The sequence below is a fragment of the Garra rufa genome, chromosome 7 (genome assembly GCF_049309525.1).
Source record: "Garra rufa chromosome 7, GarRuf1.0, whole genome shotgun sequence".
Lineage (NCBI taxonomy): Eukaryota > Metazoa > Chordata > Actinopteri > Cypriniformes > Cyprinidae > Garra > Garra rufa.
The window spans coordinates 51,328,369-51,349,903 of NC_133367.1; the positions used below are offsets into that span (position 1 = coordinate 51,328,369).

Sequence of the window (21,535 nt, forward strand, 5' to 3'; positions counted from 1 at the left end):
TTCAAATACTTATATCACTGGCAACAGTGGTCCGGCCAGGATATTGTCATTTAAAAGTGAAAGTTGCAGCCCTCAACTGATGTTATTGTTGTCATTTTGTGTTTTGGTCTGAGGCTCCACCCTCCAGCTATCTACCAATCACGAAGTCAGTAGAGTTTTGTGATCCGGGTTGCCAGCTCTGTTACAGCTGCAGCTATACGAGCGTGTCGGATAAAACATGTATAACGTTACGAAACCTAAAGACCTCGTTATGAATTCGAAATGCGTCGTGACAAAGTCCGAAATAAAACAAGGATTTGTATAGGAGATGCCTTTGAAAGATGGACACGGCTGAAAACGGAGAAGTATTTGAAGACAGACGCCATCGTTGCTGATTTTCTCCTGAACAGGTAAGATTCATCTATGTTTGGCTAACTTTGCTTCCGTACACAGCGGATTTTCCACGGGTGCCCGTGCTAAATGCGTTCATAAAAAGCTTTATATCGCACCACTAGCAGGGTATGAAAACAATCTATGTTCCGACTGAAATGTGGTATTACAGTACATCTTTACAAAATATTTGGCTAATCGCATCTGTAAATTTTTGCGATACATAATTACTTCGCAAAACATCTCTTGTGAAGCATAAACATAATTAACAGAAGAAAAACAAATTACTGTGTAGGACTCGTCACTTGCCATTGGAAGCTCCTTGAAGCAGCCTACTCCTGCAGCTTAGCTGGCAACCTTGAGTCAGGGGGGAGCGGGAGGGGATACACCGTTCTACAGTATTTTGAAAGTGATTGCAGTACCAGTTTTGGCCACAATCCTACATACGGTTCCTTTAAAGGGGAAAATGTGTGCTAAAATGGTTTTATACTTTTTATCCATAGTGCATCAAGATTGTGATTGTGAATGACTGATGAGTTTTTTTATTCAGAGATCTAGGTGGCAGATGGCCAACGCAATACCGATTTTATACGTATAAAACAGTTAAATGATTGCAAATTGGATGTACACACATTTAATGCAATTTAGAGAGTTTGACTAATTGATTCAAACTTTTCTTAACTACACATATAATATATATTTGATATTTTAATTGGTGCTTTAATTAATTTCACTGTTGAACAGCTCTCTCCATTTTTGAAGACAACAACTAGAATGTGTTTGATCGTGTGAAGTGAACCTGAAACTGGACTAATTATACAGGACTTCCAACTGATTAGACAGTTCAAGAACCTTCACTAACTAGTTGCTTTTAAAGTTTTGCACATCCCAACTCAAAATTACCAAACTATCCATGACGCTTTTGACACAGTGACCTGGGAAAAAATAACTAAAATAAAATAAAATAACGTCAAATAACGGCCAATAACACATTAATTAATAATATACAAAAATCAAACAAATGACAATCAAACAAATGAATATCATGTCCATTGCAGTGCCCTACTTGGCTAAATTTAGTAAATAAAAATGGAATTTTGATAGTGTTACCAAAATGAATAAGATGTGGAGATTTAGCTGTTAAAAACTCTCTGTTTTTAAGACAACAACTAGAATGTGTTTGATTGCAGTCAAGTGAACCTGAAACTGGACTAATTATTCGGGGCTTTCAACTGATTAGTCAACTCAAGAACCTCAACTAACTAGTTGCTTTTGAAATTTTGCACATCAAACTCAGTATCTGCAAAATATCCATAATGCATGAAACAACTGGCAAAGATATTGGGGAAAAAAATCTAAAAATAGCCAAATAGCGGCTAATAATACATTAATTAATAATAATAATAATAATAATAATAATAATAATAATAATCACTCAAGTCCACATGAAAGAAAAATACCACATCCATTGTTGTACCCTACTTGGCTCAATTTAGTAAATAAAAACTTAAACATTGCATTATTTAACATATTTTGATAGTGTTAATATAAGATAAGAATAAGATGTGGAGATTTTGCTGTTAAACTGCTCTCTAGAATGTATTTGATCACAGTCAAGTCAACCTAAAATTGGACTATTTATGTAGGGCTTCCAACTGATTAGTCAACTCAAAAACCTCCACTAATCAGCAAGCTATCCAGGGTGCATAAACCAATTGGCACAGTTCTCATTGATAACATACAAAATTTATACAAAGGACACAAAATTTTCATGTCCATTGCCGTACCCTACTTGGCTCAATTTAATAAAGACAAACTTAAACACTGCATTAATTGGCATATTTTGATAGTGTTAACAAAAATGAATAAGATGCAGAGAATCAGGTGTTAAACTGCTCTCTCTTTTTTTGAAGACAACAACTAGAATGTGTTTGATCGTGGTCAAATGAACTGGACTAATTATTCAGGGCTTCCAATTGATTAGTCAATTCAAGAACCTCCACTAACTCATTAATTTTGAAATTTTGCACATCCCAACTCAAAATCTACAAACTATCGGTGGTGCATAAACCAATCAGCACAGTTACCAAGCAGGAATCTCAAAAGGTCAAACAATGTTCAAAAACACATAATTTGATAATATACAAAAATAATACAAAATTATCACGTCCATTGCTGTACCCTACTTGACTAAATTTGGTAAATAAAAATGTAAACATTGCATTAATTTGCATATTTTGATAATGTTAACAAAAATAAATAAGATGTAGAGATTTTGCAGTTAAACTGCTCTCTCTGTTTTTGAAGACAACAACTAGAATGTGTTTGATCGCGTGAAGTGAACCTGAAACTGGACTAATTATTGAGGGCTCAAGAACCTCCGCTAAACTAGTTGGTTTTTAAATTTTGCACATCCCAACTCAAAGTTAGCAAACTAAACCAATCGGCACAGTTATCAAGCAGGAATCTCAAAATGGTCAAATAAATGGTCAATAACACATGATTTGATAATATACAAAAATAATACAAAATTATCATTACTGTACCCTACTTGGCTAAATTTTGTAAATAAAAATGTAAACATTGCATTCATATGCATATTTTGATAGTGTTAAAAAAAAAAGTAAGAAGATGCGGAGAGTCTGCAAGTAAACCACTCTCTTTGTTTTTGAAGACAACAACTAGAATGTGTTTGATCGTGGTCAAATGAACTGGACTAATTATTCAGGGCTTCCAATTGATTAGTCAATTCAAGAACCTCCACTAACTCATTAATTTTGAAATTTTGCACATCCCAACTCAAAATCTGCAAACTATCGGTGGTGCATAAACCAATCAGCACAGTTACAGTTAAGCAGGAATCTCAAAAGGTCAAACAATGGTCAAAAACACATCATTTGATAATATACAAAAATAATACAAAATTATCACGTCCATTGCTGTACCCTACTTGACTAAATTTGGTAAATAAAAATGTAAACATTCCATTAATTTACATATTTTGATAATGTTAACAAAAATAAATAAGATGCAGAGATTTTGCAGTTAAACTGCTCTCTCTGTTTTTGAAGACAACAACTAGAATGTGTTTGATTGCGGTCAAGTGAACCAGAAACTGGACTAATTATACAGGACTTCCAACTGATTAGACAGTTCAAGAACCTTCACTAACTAGTTGCTTTTAAAGTTTTGCACATCCCAACTCAAAATGACCAAACTATCCATGACGCTTTTGACACAGTGACCTGGGAAAAAATAACTAAAATAAAATAAAATAACGTCAAATAACGGCCAATAACACATGAATTAATAATATACAAAAATCAAACAAATGATACAAAATTATCATGTCCATTGCAGTGCCCTACTTGGCTAAATTTAGTAAATAAAAATGGAATTTTGATAGTGTTACCAAAATGAATAAGATGTGGAGATTTAGCTGTTAAAAAGCACTCTCTGTTTTTAAGACAACAACTAGAATGTGTTTGATTGCGGTCAAGTAAACCTGAAACTGGACTAATTATTCGGGGCTTTCAACTGATTAGTCAACTCAAGAACCTCAACTAACTAGTTGCTTTTGAAATTTTGCACATCAAACTCAATATCTGCAAAATATCCATAATGCATGAAACAACTGGCAAAGATATTGGGAAAAAAATCTAAAAATAGCCAAATAGCGGCTAATAATACATTAATTAATAATAATAATAATAATAATCACTCAAGTCCACATGAAAGAAAAATACCACATCCATTGTTGTACCCTACTTGGCTCAATTTAGTAAATAAAAACTTAAACATTGCATTATTTAACATATTTTGATAGTGTTAATATAAGATAAGAATAAGATGTAGAGATTTTGCTGTTAAACTGCTCTCTAGAATGTGTTTGATCACAGTCAAGTCAACCTAAAATTGGACTATTTATGTAGGGCTTCCAACTGATTAGTCAACTCAAAAACCTCCACTAATCAGCAAGCTATCCAGGGTGTATAAACCAATTGGCACAGTTCTCATTGATAACATACAAAATTTATACAAAAGACACAAAATTTCCACGTCCATTGCTGTACCCTACTTGGCTCAATTTAATAAAGACAAACTTAAACATTGCATTAATTGGCATATTTTGATAGTGTTAACAAAAATGAATAAGATGCAGAGAATCAGGTGTTAAACTGCTCTCTCTTTTTTTGAAGACAACGACTAGAATGTGTTTGATTGCGGTCAAGTGAACCTGAAACTGGACTAATTATTCAGGGTTTCCAATTGATTAGTCAACTCAAGAACCTCCACTAACTAGTTGGTTTTGAAAATTTGCACATCCCAACTCAAAATCTACAAACTATCAGTGGCGCATAAACCAACTGGCATAGTTACCAAGCAGGAATCTCAAAATGGTCAAAATAATGGTCAATAACACATCATTTAATAATATACAAAATTATACAAAATTATCACGTCCATTGCTATTTTTGTAAATACAAATTTAAACATTGCATTAATTGGCATATTTTGATAGTGTTAACCAAATGAATATGATGTTGAGATTTTGCTGTTAAACTGCTCTCTCTGTTATTTTTTGAAGACAACAACTAGAATCTGTTTGATCGCAGTCAACTGAACCTGAAACTGGACTAATTATTCAGGGCTTCTTGATTAGTCAAATCAAGAACCTGCAGTAACTAGTTGGTTTTGAAATTTTGTACATCCCAAAGCAAAATATTCAAACTATCCATTGGAATTGACTAGTTGACAAGAATATCAAGTAGGAACCTCAATATTGTCAAATAACAGCCAATATTAAACAAATTAATTTACAATAACAATATTAATAGAAGCCTATGCTTAAGTCAAAATGGTCCAAAAATAGTATGCCTTCTGCTGTACCTTATCTTGGCTCAATTTGGTAGATAAAAACTTAAAAATTGCATTAATTTGCATATATTTGATAGTGTTAATGGCAGACAACAACTTGAACAAACTAGATCACAGTCAACTGAACCTGAAAATAGTCTATTTTGAATTTTTGCGCAACTTAAAATTTGCATAATATTCAAACTTTCCACTGTAATTGACCAATTGGCACTTTTTTATTTAGTTTTTTTTTAAATTATTATTAAATTTAGCCAAGTTGGGTACAGCAATTGACGTGATAATTTGGGATATTATTAAATGATGTGTTATTGACCATTATTTGACCATTTTGAGATTCCTGCTTGGTAACTTGATAGTTTGTAGATTTTCAGTTGGGATGTGCAAAATTTTAAAACCAACTAGTTAGTGGAGGTTCTTGAGTTGACTAATCAGTTGGAAGCCCTGAATAATTAGTCCAGTTTCAGGTTCACTTGACCGCAATCAAACACATTCTAGCTGTTGTCTTCAAAAACAAAGAGAGCAGTTTAACACCTGACTCTCTGAATCTTATTAACACTATCAAAAATATGCCAATTAATGCAATGTCCAAGTTTAAATTAGAGCCAGTACGGTACAGCAATGGACGTGATAATTTTGCGTCCTTTTTTATAATTTTTGTATATCATTAATTCATGTCTTATTGGCCGTGGTTTGACTGTATTGAGATTTTTGTCTGATAACTGTGCCAGTTGGTTTATGCACCATGGAATCTCCAAATTACCAAATAATGGTCAACAACATATGAATTAACAATAAAAATAAGAAGAAGACTATGCCTAAATCCAGCTGATCTAGAAATATCATAACCATTTCTATCTTGGCTCAATTTGGAAAACAAATATTGCATTGCTATGCATTTATTTGATAGTGTTAACAAAAGACTAATTATTCAGGTCCACCTACCAATTAGATAAGTCGCTCAGGAACCCACACTAACTAGTGTGTTTTTAATTTTTGCACATCTCAACTCAAAATCTGCATAATATCCATATTATCCATTTTAAGGGATTAGCTGTCACAGTTATCAGGCAAGCCATCTATAACACATGAATAATAGTCCCAGCTGATCCAAAAGCATCATGCCCATTGGCATGCCCTATCTGGACTCAATTTAGAAAATTATATTGCCATAATTATAGTTATCGCTTTATCACCCAACCCTAAGGTCAAATAATGGCCAAGAACACATGAGGTACCCTATCGTTGTCTCAATTTAGTAAATAAAAATTGTATTACTTTGTACATATTTGATAGTGTTGACAAAAGTGACAAAAATGAATAAGATGTTGAGATTTTGATGTGAAACTGCTCTCTCTGTTTTTGAAGGCAACAACAAGAATGAACTTGATCGCAGTCAAGTGAACCTAAAACTGGACTAATAAGTCATGCTTTCCTACCAATTTAGTCAACTAGTGATTTAGTCAACCCACATTAACTAGTCTGTTTTTAGTTTTTGCGCGTCCCAACTCAAAATCTGCATAATATCCAAACTATCAATTGGAATTGACCAATTGGCACAGTTTTCAGGCATGAATTTCCAAATGGTCAAATAACGGTCATCAAAACATGAATTAATAAAAATAAAAGACTATGCCTAAGTCCAACTGATCCAGAGATATCATAACCATTCTTACCTTGGCTCAATTTGGTAAATAACTATCACATTTTTTTTATTGTGTTACCAAAAGTGACAAGATGCTAAGATTTTGGTGTTAAACAGCTCTCTCTGTTTTTGAAGGAAACAACTAGAACAAACTAGATCGCAGTCAAATGAAACAAACTGGACTAATTATTCAGGCCCACATACAAATTAGTCAAGTTATCACTTAGAAACCCCCACCAACAGGTCTGTTTTTAATATGTGCGCATCCCAACTTAAAATCTGCATAGCAGCCATATCACCCTGTAGCCCAAGACTGGTTGCCCACTGAAGCTAAGCAGGGTTGAGCTTGGACAGTACCTGGATGGGAGACCTCCTGGGGAAACTAGGTTGCTGCTGGAAGAGGTGCTAGTGAGGCCAGCAGGGGGTGCTCACCCTGAGGTCTGTGTGGGTCCTAGCACCCCAGTATAGTGACGGGGACACTATACTGCCAAAAAGCACCGTCCTTCGGATGAGATGTTAAACCGAGGTCCTGACTCTCTGTGGTCATTAAAATGGCTAAATTTGCCCATTGGCCTCTGACCATCATGGCCTTTGAATCATCCCCATATTCCAATTGGCTTCATCACTCTGTCTCCTCTCCACCAGTAAGCTGGTGTGTGGTGGGCGTTCTGGCGCACTATGGCTGCCGTCGCATCATCCAGGTGGATGCTGCACACAGGTGGTGGATGAGGAGATACCCCTGACACTGTAAAGCGCTTTGAGTGTCTAGAAAAGCGCTATATAAATGTAACGAATTATTATTATTATTATTATTATAATATCTAAACTAACCATTGGCACTGACCAGTTACAGTTATCAGGCAAACAATCAATAACACATGAATAATAGTCCTAAATGATCCAAAAACATCATGTCTATTGGCATACACTTTCTAGGCTCAATTTAGAAAATATTAACTTAAAAAATTAATTTGCATATTTTTGATAGTGTTAACAAAAGTGACAAAAATGGACTAAAAATACTAAAACTTGAGCTTCAAAGAAACCAAATTTAGACAACAACTATCATCTGATACTCCAGAGACACGAAAAGTACAATCTAAGAAAAAGGGTAAATAATTATCCAAAAATGATTCAATCCTTTGTCTGAATTGTCTGAATAAATAAGTCTTTTGTCTAACCTAGTAAGAAAAACACGACAAAGATCATAAAGATAAAAATTATGAATGTCTTTAATCTTTAAAGAGAAGATAAAAGCAGGCACTGCCGTCTTCCAGATAATTCTGTCCTATTACCTGAAAGACTTTGCTTTTTCCAACAACATAAAAACCTCGAAACAAACTGCATGAACATTCCTGCAATAAGGCACAAGGCTAGAAAAACAAATAGAAAACACACTCAAGTGCTTCCTGCATCCACTATTTTATTTTCCCTCGTTCGATTCCAGCAAGAACATTGCAAGTGTTATTTGGAAAGGAGGTTAAACAATGTCATTCTTGGCCCTCTTGACCTAGATTGTGTTTGAATTAGAGTGCGGGAAAACTGTGCTATGAGGGAACGGCCGATCAAATTTAACCCATCAGGACATCGGACTTCCATGACAGGACCTTTTAAGTCGCCAAGCCCCGATTGCAGGGAATGCACATCTTGTACATTCACCAGTTGTCATAAAAAGGAACTGTTGGCCACGGAAGGCAATTTTAAGCTTTTGATGGTGGTGATTAGTGTCAAAAGCAATGTTTACTTGGCCATTAAGTACCAAATGTGTAGCATTAGGTTAAAGGTTTAGTCCGCTGTAAAGCCAGGTTATTTATAGGGTTAAGTGTTACAAAAAAACAAATGTGATATAGAATAAAGAAACCTCTTTTTGCAATACTTTTTTGAGTATACTTCAGTTGATATTTCTGTATGTTTCTAATGTTTGCGAGCCGCTCTGTGTTAGTGAGTCACGACAAATGGATTATTTTAAGGGATGGCACATGTCAAACTGCTGTAGTGATCTCAAAGTAAACCCACGGAACATCTGTAGCACAATTAAAAATATATTTGTCTTTGAGAGGATACATTTTTTATTAAAAACTACAGGTTTTCTTCATAGACTAAGGTCAATGTGAGAATGAAAGCATCCTACAAAAAAGGCTTGGCCTTCGTCGTGCTTGTCTATGTACTACATTGCCATTGTTTTGCACCTGAACCTTGGATCAATAAAATCTTTCTATCCATGTTTATCTATCAGAGTTACATAGGTAGCTGTCATTTTGACCATGCAGTAAATGTTACAAAGTATATTCAAAATGTTTAAGCCTCAAAATGACATTTTTACTTGGTAGCATTGGTCCACCCAATGAATATTAAGGCACTCGTCCCGGCATTTCTTTTTAGTAATGGACAGATCTTGATTCTTCATGGCCGATTCAGATTGCATATTTTTTACACGCAAATCGGCTGATTCTGAAAGCTTTTTTAAACATTTAAAGAAGGAATGAAAATATGAGTACATGAACAAGATGTTTAATTTCTCTATTACAGGTGGAGCCACTGAAATTAGAGACAGCCACTGCATTTTTAAACAATCCCACTGTATAAATAACCAAAAATAAATGACACAGTTCTTTCTTAGTCGTATTAGGTGCAAACAATAAATTCAGCCATAATCAAAGTAGGCTCAATATTCAAAGAGAAAATAGAGACAGAATTGTTCAAGCATGATACAGAGCTATAGACAACTACACTACCTAGCATGCATACATATTAATAACAGCCTAGATATGTTATGTAGCCTAACTTGCACACATTGAGGAGTCACTCTCCCAAACGTGGGGTGTAAAAATTGCTTTTGAATGCGCGTGCGTGTTTTTACCTTTCGCGTTTCGTTTTAACGTTTGCACGAAATTCTTGGCGATACAATACAAGACATGCTTTTAGTATGAATATATTAGCCTTAAGGTGATCTATAAGCTAGTGTGCTGCAAAACAAAGACAAAATTCACATTTACAAGATATGGGCATTCAAAACTTACAGTCTCGTCACTTCCGCCAATATGAATCAAGGATTTGGATGATATCACCGTGCACTTCAGTTTCTCATCAAACGTTCTGTCCAATCAAATGATTCTAGAGTCAATACTAGAGTCCGTATTGTCCCGCCCCCTACACAGAGACGCGGAGAAGATCATAAGCGCTCATATGTACGGTCGGCATGTATTAAACTACACAGCCTCAGCATGATAATGATCACTATTTCGTTTTAGCAAGTGTCATATTGAATCTATGGGGTAATTTATTAGTCTGTGGCTGTCATAAGCTTCCAAATGCGGCTTTACCGAGCTCAACGGCTCTTCCCCGAGCAGATATAAATGGAACGCTATTGGCTATTCAAAATTAGTGGGCGGGGCTGGGCGATATCTTTTTGTTTCAGTTAAAAGTACGTCACCACATAGAATAACGCTGCGTGTTTCAAGGCACTTCAGTGGACCTTTAACAAAATTATTTGAAAGTGGGAAAACACAAACAGAATTTTAAAAAGTGACTGAATGGTTCTTTGTGGAACCAAAAATTATTTTTCTACGGCATCGCCTGAAGAACCTATTAAAGAACCCTTATTTTTAAGAGTGTAGTTCTTTACTAACATATATTTTTAGAACCAGCAACAACACTACCATAAAAAGTAAAATCCCTTTAAAGGAACAGCTAAAATACCAAAATTTACCAAAAAATAATGTTACTTTTTTCAGTGAAACATAAAAACAAAGATATTTGCCATGTAATGTAAAGTGACCATTTTCATTGTACACTCTTAAAAATAAAGGTGCTTCACGATGCCATAGAAGAACCTTTTTTGCCTAAGTGGTTCCATAAATAACCTTTCTGTTTCGCCAAAAGGTTCTTTGTGGCAAATGAAGGTTCTTCAAATTATAAAAAGGTAAGAAAGAGATGGTTCCAATGGTTCGTGGAACCAAAAATGGTTCTTTTATGGCATCGCTTGAATAACCTTTTAAAGCACCTTTATTTAAGAGTGTAGTTCTTGACCAACATATATTGTAGAACCACCAACAAAACCACAATAAGAAGTCAAATCCCTTTAAAGGAATGCCAAAAACACCACACTTACTCAAATAATGTTGTTTCAAACTTACTTTCTTCATTGAAACATAAAAACAAAAAAAATTCAGCTGATCTTTTCCATATGATGTAAGTGAAAAGCGACCATTTTCATTGTACACTCTTAAAAATAAAGGTGCTTCTCAATGCCATAGAGGAACCTTTTTTGTCTAAATGTTTCCATAAAGAACCTTTAACATCTGAATAATCTTTCTGTTTCACAAAAGGATCTTTGTGGCAAAATAAGGTTCTTCAGATTAAAAAAAAATGTAAGAAAGAGATTGTTCTTTAAATAACTTTTGACTGAACGGTTCTTTGTGGAACCAAAAATGGCATCGCTTGAAGAACCTTTTAAAGCACCTTTATTTTAAAGAGTGTAAAAGAGCAGCTTGGATATTTTGTCAAATAACTCCGAATAATCATGAATTTTTATATTTTGGCTGAGCTACACCTTTCATAAAGACATCAGAGAACATGTATCCATTGTACACCACTGTAATAATTCAACAATACATGAGTGAAAGGAAAACTTCATGTCTGTAGTCAACATACAATGCAGGAGATACGATACTCCATTCAAAAACGCTCTTTCCCACAAAACAATCTGTCTACTGAATCCCCCGGATCCCTTCCTTGACAAATCACACTTCAAAAACATTACATAGATCAAGTCGATGCATAAAACAGCAAAATAACACAAATGTGTAAAAATGAAGATTTTGACAGCTATAAAATGAAAATATTCTATTTAAATTTTTATATCTAAGCCTATTGTTTTGTGCTTCTCATATAATTTATGAGAGGTCTTCCATGGTTTAAACGCAAAACAACAGCGACTGCTCAAACTTCAGCAAATAACCTCATCTATATCTGCTCAAATATTCTTCTAGACTATATGGTTTTTAATGAGATTTAATCTAGCTTTGGAATACAAAAAGTAATAACTTGGCTGAAGAGATAACAATTGTTATGCGTTTCCACTAAATGACTTTTATAGTAAAGCCTGATGCAGAACGGCATGTGTGGAAAATATTTAAATTACCAGTTTCTTAATAATTCAGGATTTTCCAAATAATATTAAACAGTTGATTTTACTTTTGTAATTATTGGCAGCTATTTGACAATAGAGTCTTACATTGGGACTCGCTTTAAATCCTCATTTAATAGCACAAAGACCCTAAAGACAATAGTCATCGGATCACCAGAGTATAAAATCATCTCCAGTCGGGAGGGGGGCCGTGTAATTGATATGAGATTTCAGCAGGCTGTTCTTCTCTCATATGATTTTCACATGCATTCCTGCTCTTTAGAACCGAGAAACAAAAGAAATCATTCACAGGGTGGATGTGGGACTGAGATGTCGGAGAAAACGCAAGAAACATACATGTAGCTCAAGGATGGGCTGACTTCTACTAATTGGCTGCTTGTGTAAAAAAGTAATTAATTGAATGTTTCAGATTCAACTGACCCTTAGATGGTTGTGTTTTAAAGGGGATGAACTTATTCAATAGGGTTTGACAGTACAAACGGTCTAACAGCATAAAAATTAAAGCATTGTTTCTTTTCTCTTTTTTTTTTAACTCACTTATCGACTTTTTCTACTATCACAAAGCACTCCAAAATATAGGGTATTATGATTTCTGCGACGTGGAAAATGCGTAATACAGTCATTAAAAATGAATTTACAGTATAACGCAGAATGTCACTGAATTTAGAAGTAGGTCAGTACACTTAAATCAAAATCTGATATGGACTAGTGTCTGTGATTATTAAGCTGTAAAATTGTATTTAAATTAAGGCTGTCAAACGATTAATCACAATTAATCACTTTTAAATATTAATGCATCATTAAATGTATACATGCATGTCTGTATATTTATATATTATATACATAATAAATATACATAGCACACACACATATTACGTACTACTAATAAATTATTATTAAAAAAATATTTTTAAGAAATATTTACCAGAAAAATTTAAAGAAAATAAATAAAATAACAAATTGGTTTATCAAATTAATTTATAGATGCTTTTGATTATTAAAATTTAACTAAACCATTTCCAGAATCCAGAAAATCCAGAAAATATATATTATACAGAATTTTTTTTACCAAATTCTGTATAAAAAACACAGAATTTGGTAAAAAAAATAAAATAAAACATGTTTTTGTTAAACTTTTAATGAACTGCTGTTCAAATTTGTAAGTTTCATGATTTTATTAGCAAGCAACACATCACAGCAACCCGTCAAAAGAAAAGTTGGGTTTAACTTGAAGAAATTGTGACAGAAATATATGACGTAATATAACAATAGTCTACTTATAAACTTATTATTAAAACATTAGCTTAAGGACAATTCACCAGAAAAACAAATATTCAGAATTTAACAGAAAATGTAAACACACAACACAGTATTTCTGGGGAAAAAAAGGCAAATGATAACAAATAGGTTATAAAATTATATCATTAAAGATGCTTTTGATTATTAAAATTTAACTAAACCATTTCCAGAATCCAGAAAATCCAGAAAATATATATTATACAGAATTTTTTTACCAAATTCTGTATAAAAAACACAGAATTTGGTAAAAAAAAATAAAACATGTTTTTGTTAAACTTTTAGTGAACTGCTGTTCAAATTTGTAAGTTTCATGATTTCAATTAATTAGACATGCTTTTTGATTATTAGCAAGCAACCCATCACAGCAACCCATCAAAAGAAAAGTTGGATTTAACTTGAATTGTGACAGAAATATATGACGTAATATAATAATAGTCTACTAATACTTATAAACTTATTATTAAAACATTAGCTTAAGGACTATTTACCAGAAAAACAAATATTCAGAATTTAACAGAAAATGTAAACACACAACATAGTATTTCTGGGGTAAAAAAGGAAAATGATAACAAATAAGTTATAAAATTATATCATTAAAGATGCTTTTGATTATTAAAATTTAACAAAACCATTTCCAGAATCCAGAAAATCCAGGAAGTTAATGAAAAACACAGAATTTGGTAAAAGTAAAACAAATTTTTGTTAAACTTTTAATGAACTGCTGTTAATTTTAAGTATGATGATTTCAATTAATTAGACATGCTTTTTGATTAATATAATTTTTATTTAACCATTTAAACTGAGTCTAAAACAATAGTGAACACACAAAACAATCTCTAGAACTGCTCTGAAAGTCACTTCATGTGCATTTTACAGTTTCTTGTAAGAAAAAACAACACGTACAAAGTACAATCATCTAATTTACAAAAAAACTGAAACTTAAAGGTCTGTACAGCAACCCGTCAACATAAAAATTCAGTTTAACTTGAAGAAACTGTGTCAGAAATATATGACGTTATATAGGCCACTAATACTGATAAAATAGTTATTAAAACATTATTTTAAAGGAATATTAAAGTATTTACCAGTATTTTAAAATTAAAAAAAAAAACATTTCCAGAATCCCGAAAAATTCATAAATGTATGGAAAAGAATTTGAAAACTGAGTCTAAAAAAATTAAAACGGAAAAAACTTAATTCAAATGGAATTTGGGAAAAAATAAAACCCTAAATATAGCTAATCATGAATCCAAAAGACATGAAAATACACTGAAAATGTAACATCTGAATTAACTGGTTTTATTTAAGCCAAAAATAATATTTTGTCATCACTAAACCAACATATATTCATTCATTTATCCCAACTAAACTAATTTTTATGAATTAAATAAGGTAGAAAGAGCTCTTCAAGGTAACAACGAGGAGATTTTTGTTTTTACATTGTACATTAACTGTACAACTCAATATGTACAACAATGACAATGAGACTAAGACTTCATGATAGAGCAACTTTTGTTCAGATTTATATCAAACTGTTCCCAACTATAAGATTAAATATTACCGAAACTGTGTTCAAACTGTATTCAATTAAAAATTTTGTAAAATCATTGAAATAATTGCAAAACGACAACCTGCTGAAAACATAGGTTGTCTACACTTCAATATGTCTTTGCGTACTACATTGCATGTTTTTCCAAGTATGGTTTCAAGCATTTCAATAAGATTAAAACTACTTTGCTAAGTGATGCTAAAACGTCCAAATGTTTGTAGTATTTAGGAAGTGTATCACCATAAACATTTAAAACCTGAAAACTAGGCCAAATGCTTTTAATTTATTTGCCAACAAGATATCTGCATCAGCATTCCAGCAGTTCCCTGAAAGCATCTGCTGCATTAGGCAGCAAAAATAATTAAAAAAATTCCTTCAACCCCCCCACCCCAGGCGGCTTTTTAGGCCATTCAACTTTGAGCGCATAATCTGAACCCATTCTGAACACGGCAAGTGTTCAGGGGCTTTAATGGAAAACAACCACGGAGTGTCACATGAGAGGCAGACAAGAAAAAAAAATGGCAAAGCATATGGCAGATTTTGACACATTTGGGTTTGTAGGGGTTGGTTTAGGCGAACGTGAACTACAGCACAGAAAGAGGAAGAGTAAAGAAAAAACTGAGCTTATCTTGTCTTTACGGTTACTGTATGTCAAAAAGAAACACTCCCAAAGTTCTTGCGCAAGAGCCTGTTAAGGAATGTTTCACTTAATCGAATCAAAGGTCTCGCTCACCTAGAATCTTTTGGGAATTTCGGGAAAATACAACCTGAGGGAGAAATGTTGCTTTTCAAACTTAAACAGTAAAGCCTTATTTCACAATTAGTCATTTGCATTTTGCAAATTTAGTTGTAAACGACACCCAAATGGACTAGACCATCAAACAACCACTCTTAAAAATAAAGGTGCTTCACGATGCCATAGAAGAACCTGGTTCCTTTAACATCTGAAGAACCTTTCTGGTTCTTTGTGGCAAAGAAGGTTCTTCAAATACTAAAAAGATAAGAAAAAATGGTTCTTCTATGGCATCGCTGTGAAGAACCTTTCAAAGCACCTTTATTTTTAAGAGTGCACTGTTACATGAGTCAAAAAGTCAGAATTGGGATAAAGTACGGATTTAATCTAAATGTCCTTTGACAGAATGAGAATCCCTGGGGTTTAAAAGGAGAAAATAATGGAAGCAGACTTCCTAGATGTCAAAATACTGCACAGAAGCCTGACATATTTAAGATCTGAAAAACTAGTGGAAAACCCAGACGTATTATCTCTGTGGGAGTATAATGATACTAGTTTTAAAGCAGAACCCTGACAGCTTCAAAGCTTGGTCCAAGCTGTAAACGCTTGATAAATGTTAAATCAAGAAGAGTCAAAGTTTTACTTCGCTAAACATTGGTGACTCCTGGACCACAAAACCAGGGTATATTTGTAGCAATAGCCATAAAAAAACATTGTACGAGTCAAAATGATCAACCAAAATTGACAGATAATTGACTAACCCCCTCTAATCCAAGATGTTCAGGTCTTTCTTTTGTCGGTCATAAAGAAATTGTTTTTTGAGGAAAACATTTCAGGATTTCTCTTCATATAATGGACTTCTATGGTGCCCCCAAGTTTGAACTTGCAAAATGCAGTTTAAATGCAGGTTCAAAGGACTCTAAACAGTCCCAACTGAGGAAGAAGGGTCTTATCTAAAAAAAAAAAAAAAATTTGACAATTTATATCCTTTTTAACCTCAAATGCTCATCTTGTCTAGCTCTGCGTGAACTGTGTATCTGGTTCAAGACAGTTAGGATAGGTAGAAAAACTCCCCTCTTAGTTTCTCCTCCAACTTCAAAATCGTCCTACATTGCAGCCAAAGTACCAACCCAGTTTTTACAAAGTGAACATGCAAAGATGATCACACACTTTTACAAAAAAAAAGGTAAAACAGCAATGTGGAGGATTTGGAAGTTGGAGAAGAAAATTAAATTGGAGTTTTTCGACATACCTTAACTGTTCGCGCAGAGCTAGACGAGACGAGCGTTTGAGGTTCAAAAGTATATAAATTGTAATTTTTTTTTTTGGAAACTGATTGTTTCGCTAGATAAGACACTTCTTTCTCGGAGAGCCATTTGAAGCTGCGTTTAAGCTGCATTTTGGAAGTTCAAACTCGGGGGCACCACAGAAGTCCACTATATGGAGAGAAATCCTGAAATGTTTTCCTCAACAAACATAATTTCTTTACGACTGAAGAAAGAAAGACATGAACATCTTGGATGACGAAGGGGTGAGTAAATGATCTGTACATTTTTGTTCTGGAAGTGAACCTCTCCTTTAAGTACAGATCATGTTTGCATGAATTTCCTACGTTAAACGTAACTTTTTGCACCTTCAGATTTTAGATTTTCAAATAGTTGTATCTCTGCTTGTATCAAAGCTTATTTATTCAGCTTTGAAGATTTATAAATCACATTTTCTATGGTCCAGGGTCACATTTTTCTTTCTGAACGTGCAAACAAAACATGACGCCATCTAAACAATTTCTTATTTAGTGTGATTATAGTGCAACGCAGCCTAGCAGTTGTTGTATATTTCAATCAGTGAATCGTTCAGTGTTTTAAATAAAATATTAAGTATAATACATGATACGGTAACAAACCCAGGCTTTTAACATTTATCTTATTATTTAACTATTAAATAATTGAATCAAATATTCTCCGCAGTATTCCCCCCCCCGTACTAGAAATACATGCAGCTTCTCAACAAGAAAAAGATCCATACATAATTCAGACAACTGTTTTTTTTTTTATCAATTTAAAATGCTGTTGATTTTCAGCAGTGGTCAAAAAGAATGCAACTCGAATCAATGCACCTTTTCGCAGCCTACATGCCAATTAAATCTGCTGGAAACTGTCGTCAAATAGCTCCAGACGCTTCTTTAACAACCTCTTCACTTGGGGGTGGATGTTCAAGAGCTGCTAGAAGCAGTTTACGGTCAAGCTAGGAAGAAAAAATATAAAGGTAAAGTCGCTGTCGATATGTAACAAAAAAGATCCCAAACCATCAAAACCAAAATGCATTTTGAAAACTACAAGAACTTGGATATCTAATGATAAAACGCAGTAAATGTCAAAGGAATATCCAAAATAGCTCTATATTTGAGCGAGGTGTTGCGAGAAACATAATTGGCCATAAGATTGTAGCTGATCTTTGATGAAACGAGAGGAAAGGCAAATGCATAGGGGAGCTTTCGAAGAGAGAGAGGGGGAGGTAGATGATGACTAGAGATAAAAATAAAAAGTGACATTTTTCCTGATGGTAATGGTTCTCACAGCAAGCAGCTTTGACCTTCAGTTTTGTTTGAATTTGTGACGCTCTCGTGCATGACACCAAATGTGTGGCGACAAATTCACACAGAAAGAGTCGGAGAAGCCAAGGTTCGCTCGGGTTTTGTCGCGTCCGTGTATATTTAAGCTGTAAAAATAAACAGCGGACGAATAAATTTGTTTGATTAAAACAGCGGCATCTCACCACAGCTATTTATTTAACCGAATTATAGATCCACACAACGTTTTGTGTATTTAGATGCGCCAAGGCTAGATATAAAGAACACTTCAAGAGTTAAACAAAAATTACATGTATTCATGGGTCTCATTCAACAATCTTTCCACTAAACCTTGAGCCACCAATAAATGGAAATAATTTTATTGATATATACTAGAATTTTACTTCTAATGAATGCAAAAAAGAGACCAAGCTGTTCACAAGACAAACAGATCAGTAAACATAGTTCATCAGGAAATCATGACAAGAAATTAAACTGACGAGAAAGGGAACACAATTTTCTTTGCAACTCCAAGGAGAGTTTGTTAACAGAGTTTAGAATTTGAAACTTTGACCCTTCAAAGTTTGAGGAAATGATTTATGATGCTCCCTAAAGCGTTATCAACAGAGCGAGAATGTAAATTCTCGTCATGAAGGTGTGAATCAACTTTTACATACTTCTAGACTTTTAGACTTTGGTTGTTTTTGTAGGTCCCAAAACATACGTGCCGAGCTCTCATTATGCCCAAATTGTTTTCCAAATCTTTAAAGTACAGTTTTGGCACATTTAACCATTTCTCATTCATTTGAGATGGATAAAGGATTTTAAAATCCTTTTATAGGGACTGTACTCTAAGAGAAATATGACCCTGGACCACAAAACCAGTCGTAAGTAGTGTGGGTATATTTGTAGCAATAGCCAAAAATACATTGTGTGGGTCAAAATGATTGATTTTCTTTTATGGCAAAAATCATTAAGATATTAAAGTATCACGTTCCATGGAGATATTTTGTATAAGATAAGATACTTTCTACTGTAAAATATATCCAAACTTTATTTCTGAAAAGTAGTATGCATTGCTAAGAACTTAATTTGGACAACTTTAAAGGCGATTTTCTCAATATTTAGATTTTTTTTTACACCCTCAGATATTCAAATAGTCGTATCTCGGCCAAATACCCTATCTTAACAAACCCTACATCAATGAAAAGCTTATTTCTTCAGAAAACTGAAAAAAGAAAAGACCCTTATGACTGGTTTTGTAGTCACATTTAACCATTTCTCCATGACATTTCCAGTCAACGGCTATAAAATAGTTTTGATTGTACTCTCATAAAAAAAAATCTTTTAAGTGTTCAATTCAATATTTTAGGCCTAAAAACTCACCATGTTTACATTTCACTAATATTATCAATGTGGGAACCTTGTTTAAGGCTCACGGTCAAATATCTTGCACTGAATCCACCCATCACCACATCAATGCTTTGATACTTCCTGAAACGGGCCTTTTGGTACAAATTGGGAGCTTTTCCCTCATAGCGTGAGGAAAACCGGTTTCACTGATAAACGCCATCTCTGGTAACAAAATACATCCTAGTCTTTTTAAAACATATCAGTAGGACATGTTAAACAAATGGCTACGGAAAAAAAAGCTAAGGTCCCCCATATATTCAATATCTGTCATTAGAAAGACTGGCTATCCTTATATCTAATGTTTTGGTTGATAGAAAGAGTGACCAACATTTACTGAAAAGCAAGAGTTAACAGATGCCAAAAGCCAAGGGTTTTCTGTCTGACATTAAAAGGGAGATTAACACAAATCTAGGGTTGAAAACTAGGAAACCTCGAGGTTAAGACTCAATAGATAATCTCTAATAACATCAGATACGGCGATTTAAAGGGATTAAACAAAGCTAATGAAACATTAGATTTAACGGGGGAGGGGCGGGAAACCAATATTTTCTGTCTAATTTTTTTTGGAGATGAGGGCCAAAATGAGTAAATACCAATTGGGAATGAAACTCTAGGCTTTCTAAAAGCAAATAATGTTTATAACTCTTCGACATTTTGCCTATGCAGTGTAAAATCTCGTTCACGGCTTTAAAGCGAGCAATCGATTACCGAGGGGAAAAAAAATCAAAACAGACTGAAATATCAGCGCATGTATTTTGCACAAATCTCCTTATTAATATCAAGACGTCACCTTAAAAATGTTCAGGATAAGACAAGTCTGGCCTTGGCAAGGCCGCGATAACAACTAAGCAATATGCGCAGTGTCATTTTCTTTGTCAACCCCCCACCTTCCCCTAAAATACAAAATTATTTTCTGACATTTCCCCATTGCAGCAATGCGCGCTCCCCCAGCGCCGATGATTTGAGGGAAGGGAGGTAACGCGCGCAGCAGCAGCACACCAGCATGACAGTGGGGCGGGGACGCGCACAGCCCTCCCCCATCCCCAAATAATACAGTAGCCTACAATAAAACAGGGAGCGCGCACACTGGCAAAAGGAACGCCGGTGATTGGCCAGTGCACAATTCCCTCTGTACACGTAACACGCCCTGCTTACAATAAATAAACATCGCCTAAATTTTCCCTAAAAATTAAAAGAACCTCAATGACATTTCGCCAAAACACCAACTGATACACAGTCAAGTAAAAACACTAATGCACACTAAATTATATTTCGAATAAGGCTGCGCAACTAAACTCATAACTGCGATTTTTGCTGAGGTCCAGCGGGTGGTGAGCGGCTATAAGAAAAAATCGTTGCGAGACAAAAAATCCGCTTCGCTCGCCGCTGAAGGCAATGGATTTTCGCCGGTGCCCCACACCAAATATACACATTCAATCAACACGCAAAGCTCAGCTGGACAATTCTGCATGTTAGGTTAAACGAGCTTACCTACACAGTGAATGAGTTTATGCCGCCACGAGTCAAGTTCCTGCCGAAAGCCGCGCCTCTCGATCGTACATTGCTGCCTTCTGCACAGACTCGCCATTTTCTATCGGCCCCTCCCGCGGGCGCGCACCTTCTACTGGGAGCTTCCCAGCGTCGACGTCATCAGTCCCCTTCCCTCGCTCTATCTCTCTCTCTCTTTTTGTGGGTAGGGCTGGAGGGGGTCTTCAATGCTGCAGCACTTTTCTGACATGTCCCTCCCATATCCAAATCTTATTCAGCCTATAACAGCCTATAATTCGCTCTAAAGTATTCAAAACATGTACTTGTGGGCATATGATAAATAATTCGGGATACAATTTTGATCCACATTATTTTCACACTTGTCTAGTACAAATGTATTTACAGTGTATACGTTTTTCGTTATTTACCTCAAAAGAAAGGAAGTG

The 21,535-nt window shown here is 34.5% G+C and overlaps 1 protein-coding gene across 1 annotated transcript in view; it reads right to left on the minus strand.

The window, feature by feature from the left end:
- The window catches only part of lcor (ligand dependent nuclear receptor corepressor), a 58,461-nt gene extending 37,272 nt beyond the window's left edge, over positions 1 to 21,189 (minus strand). Inside the window, exon 1 of the mRNA XM_073844856.1 lies at positions 21,093 to 21,189. Within this exon, the coding sequence (XP_073700957.1) occupies positions 21,093 to 21,189 (97 nt within the window). The remainder of the gene's footprint in view (positions 1 to 21,092) is intronic.
- Positions 21,190 to 21,535: the final 346 nt, after the last annotated feature.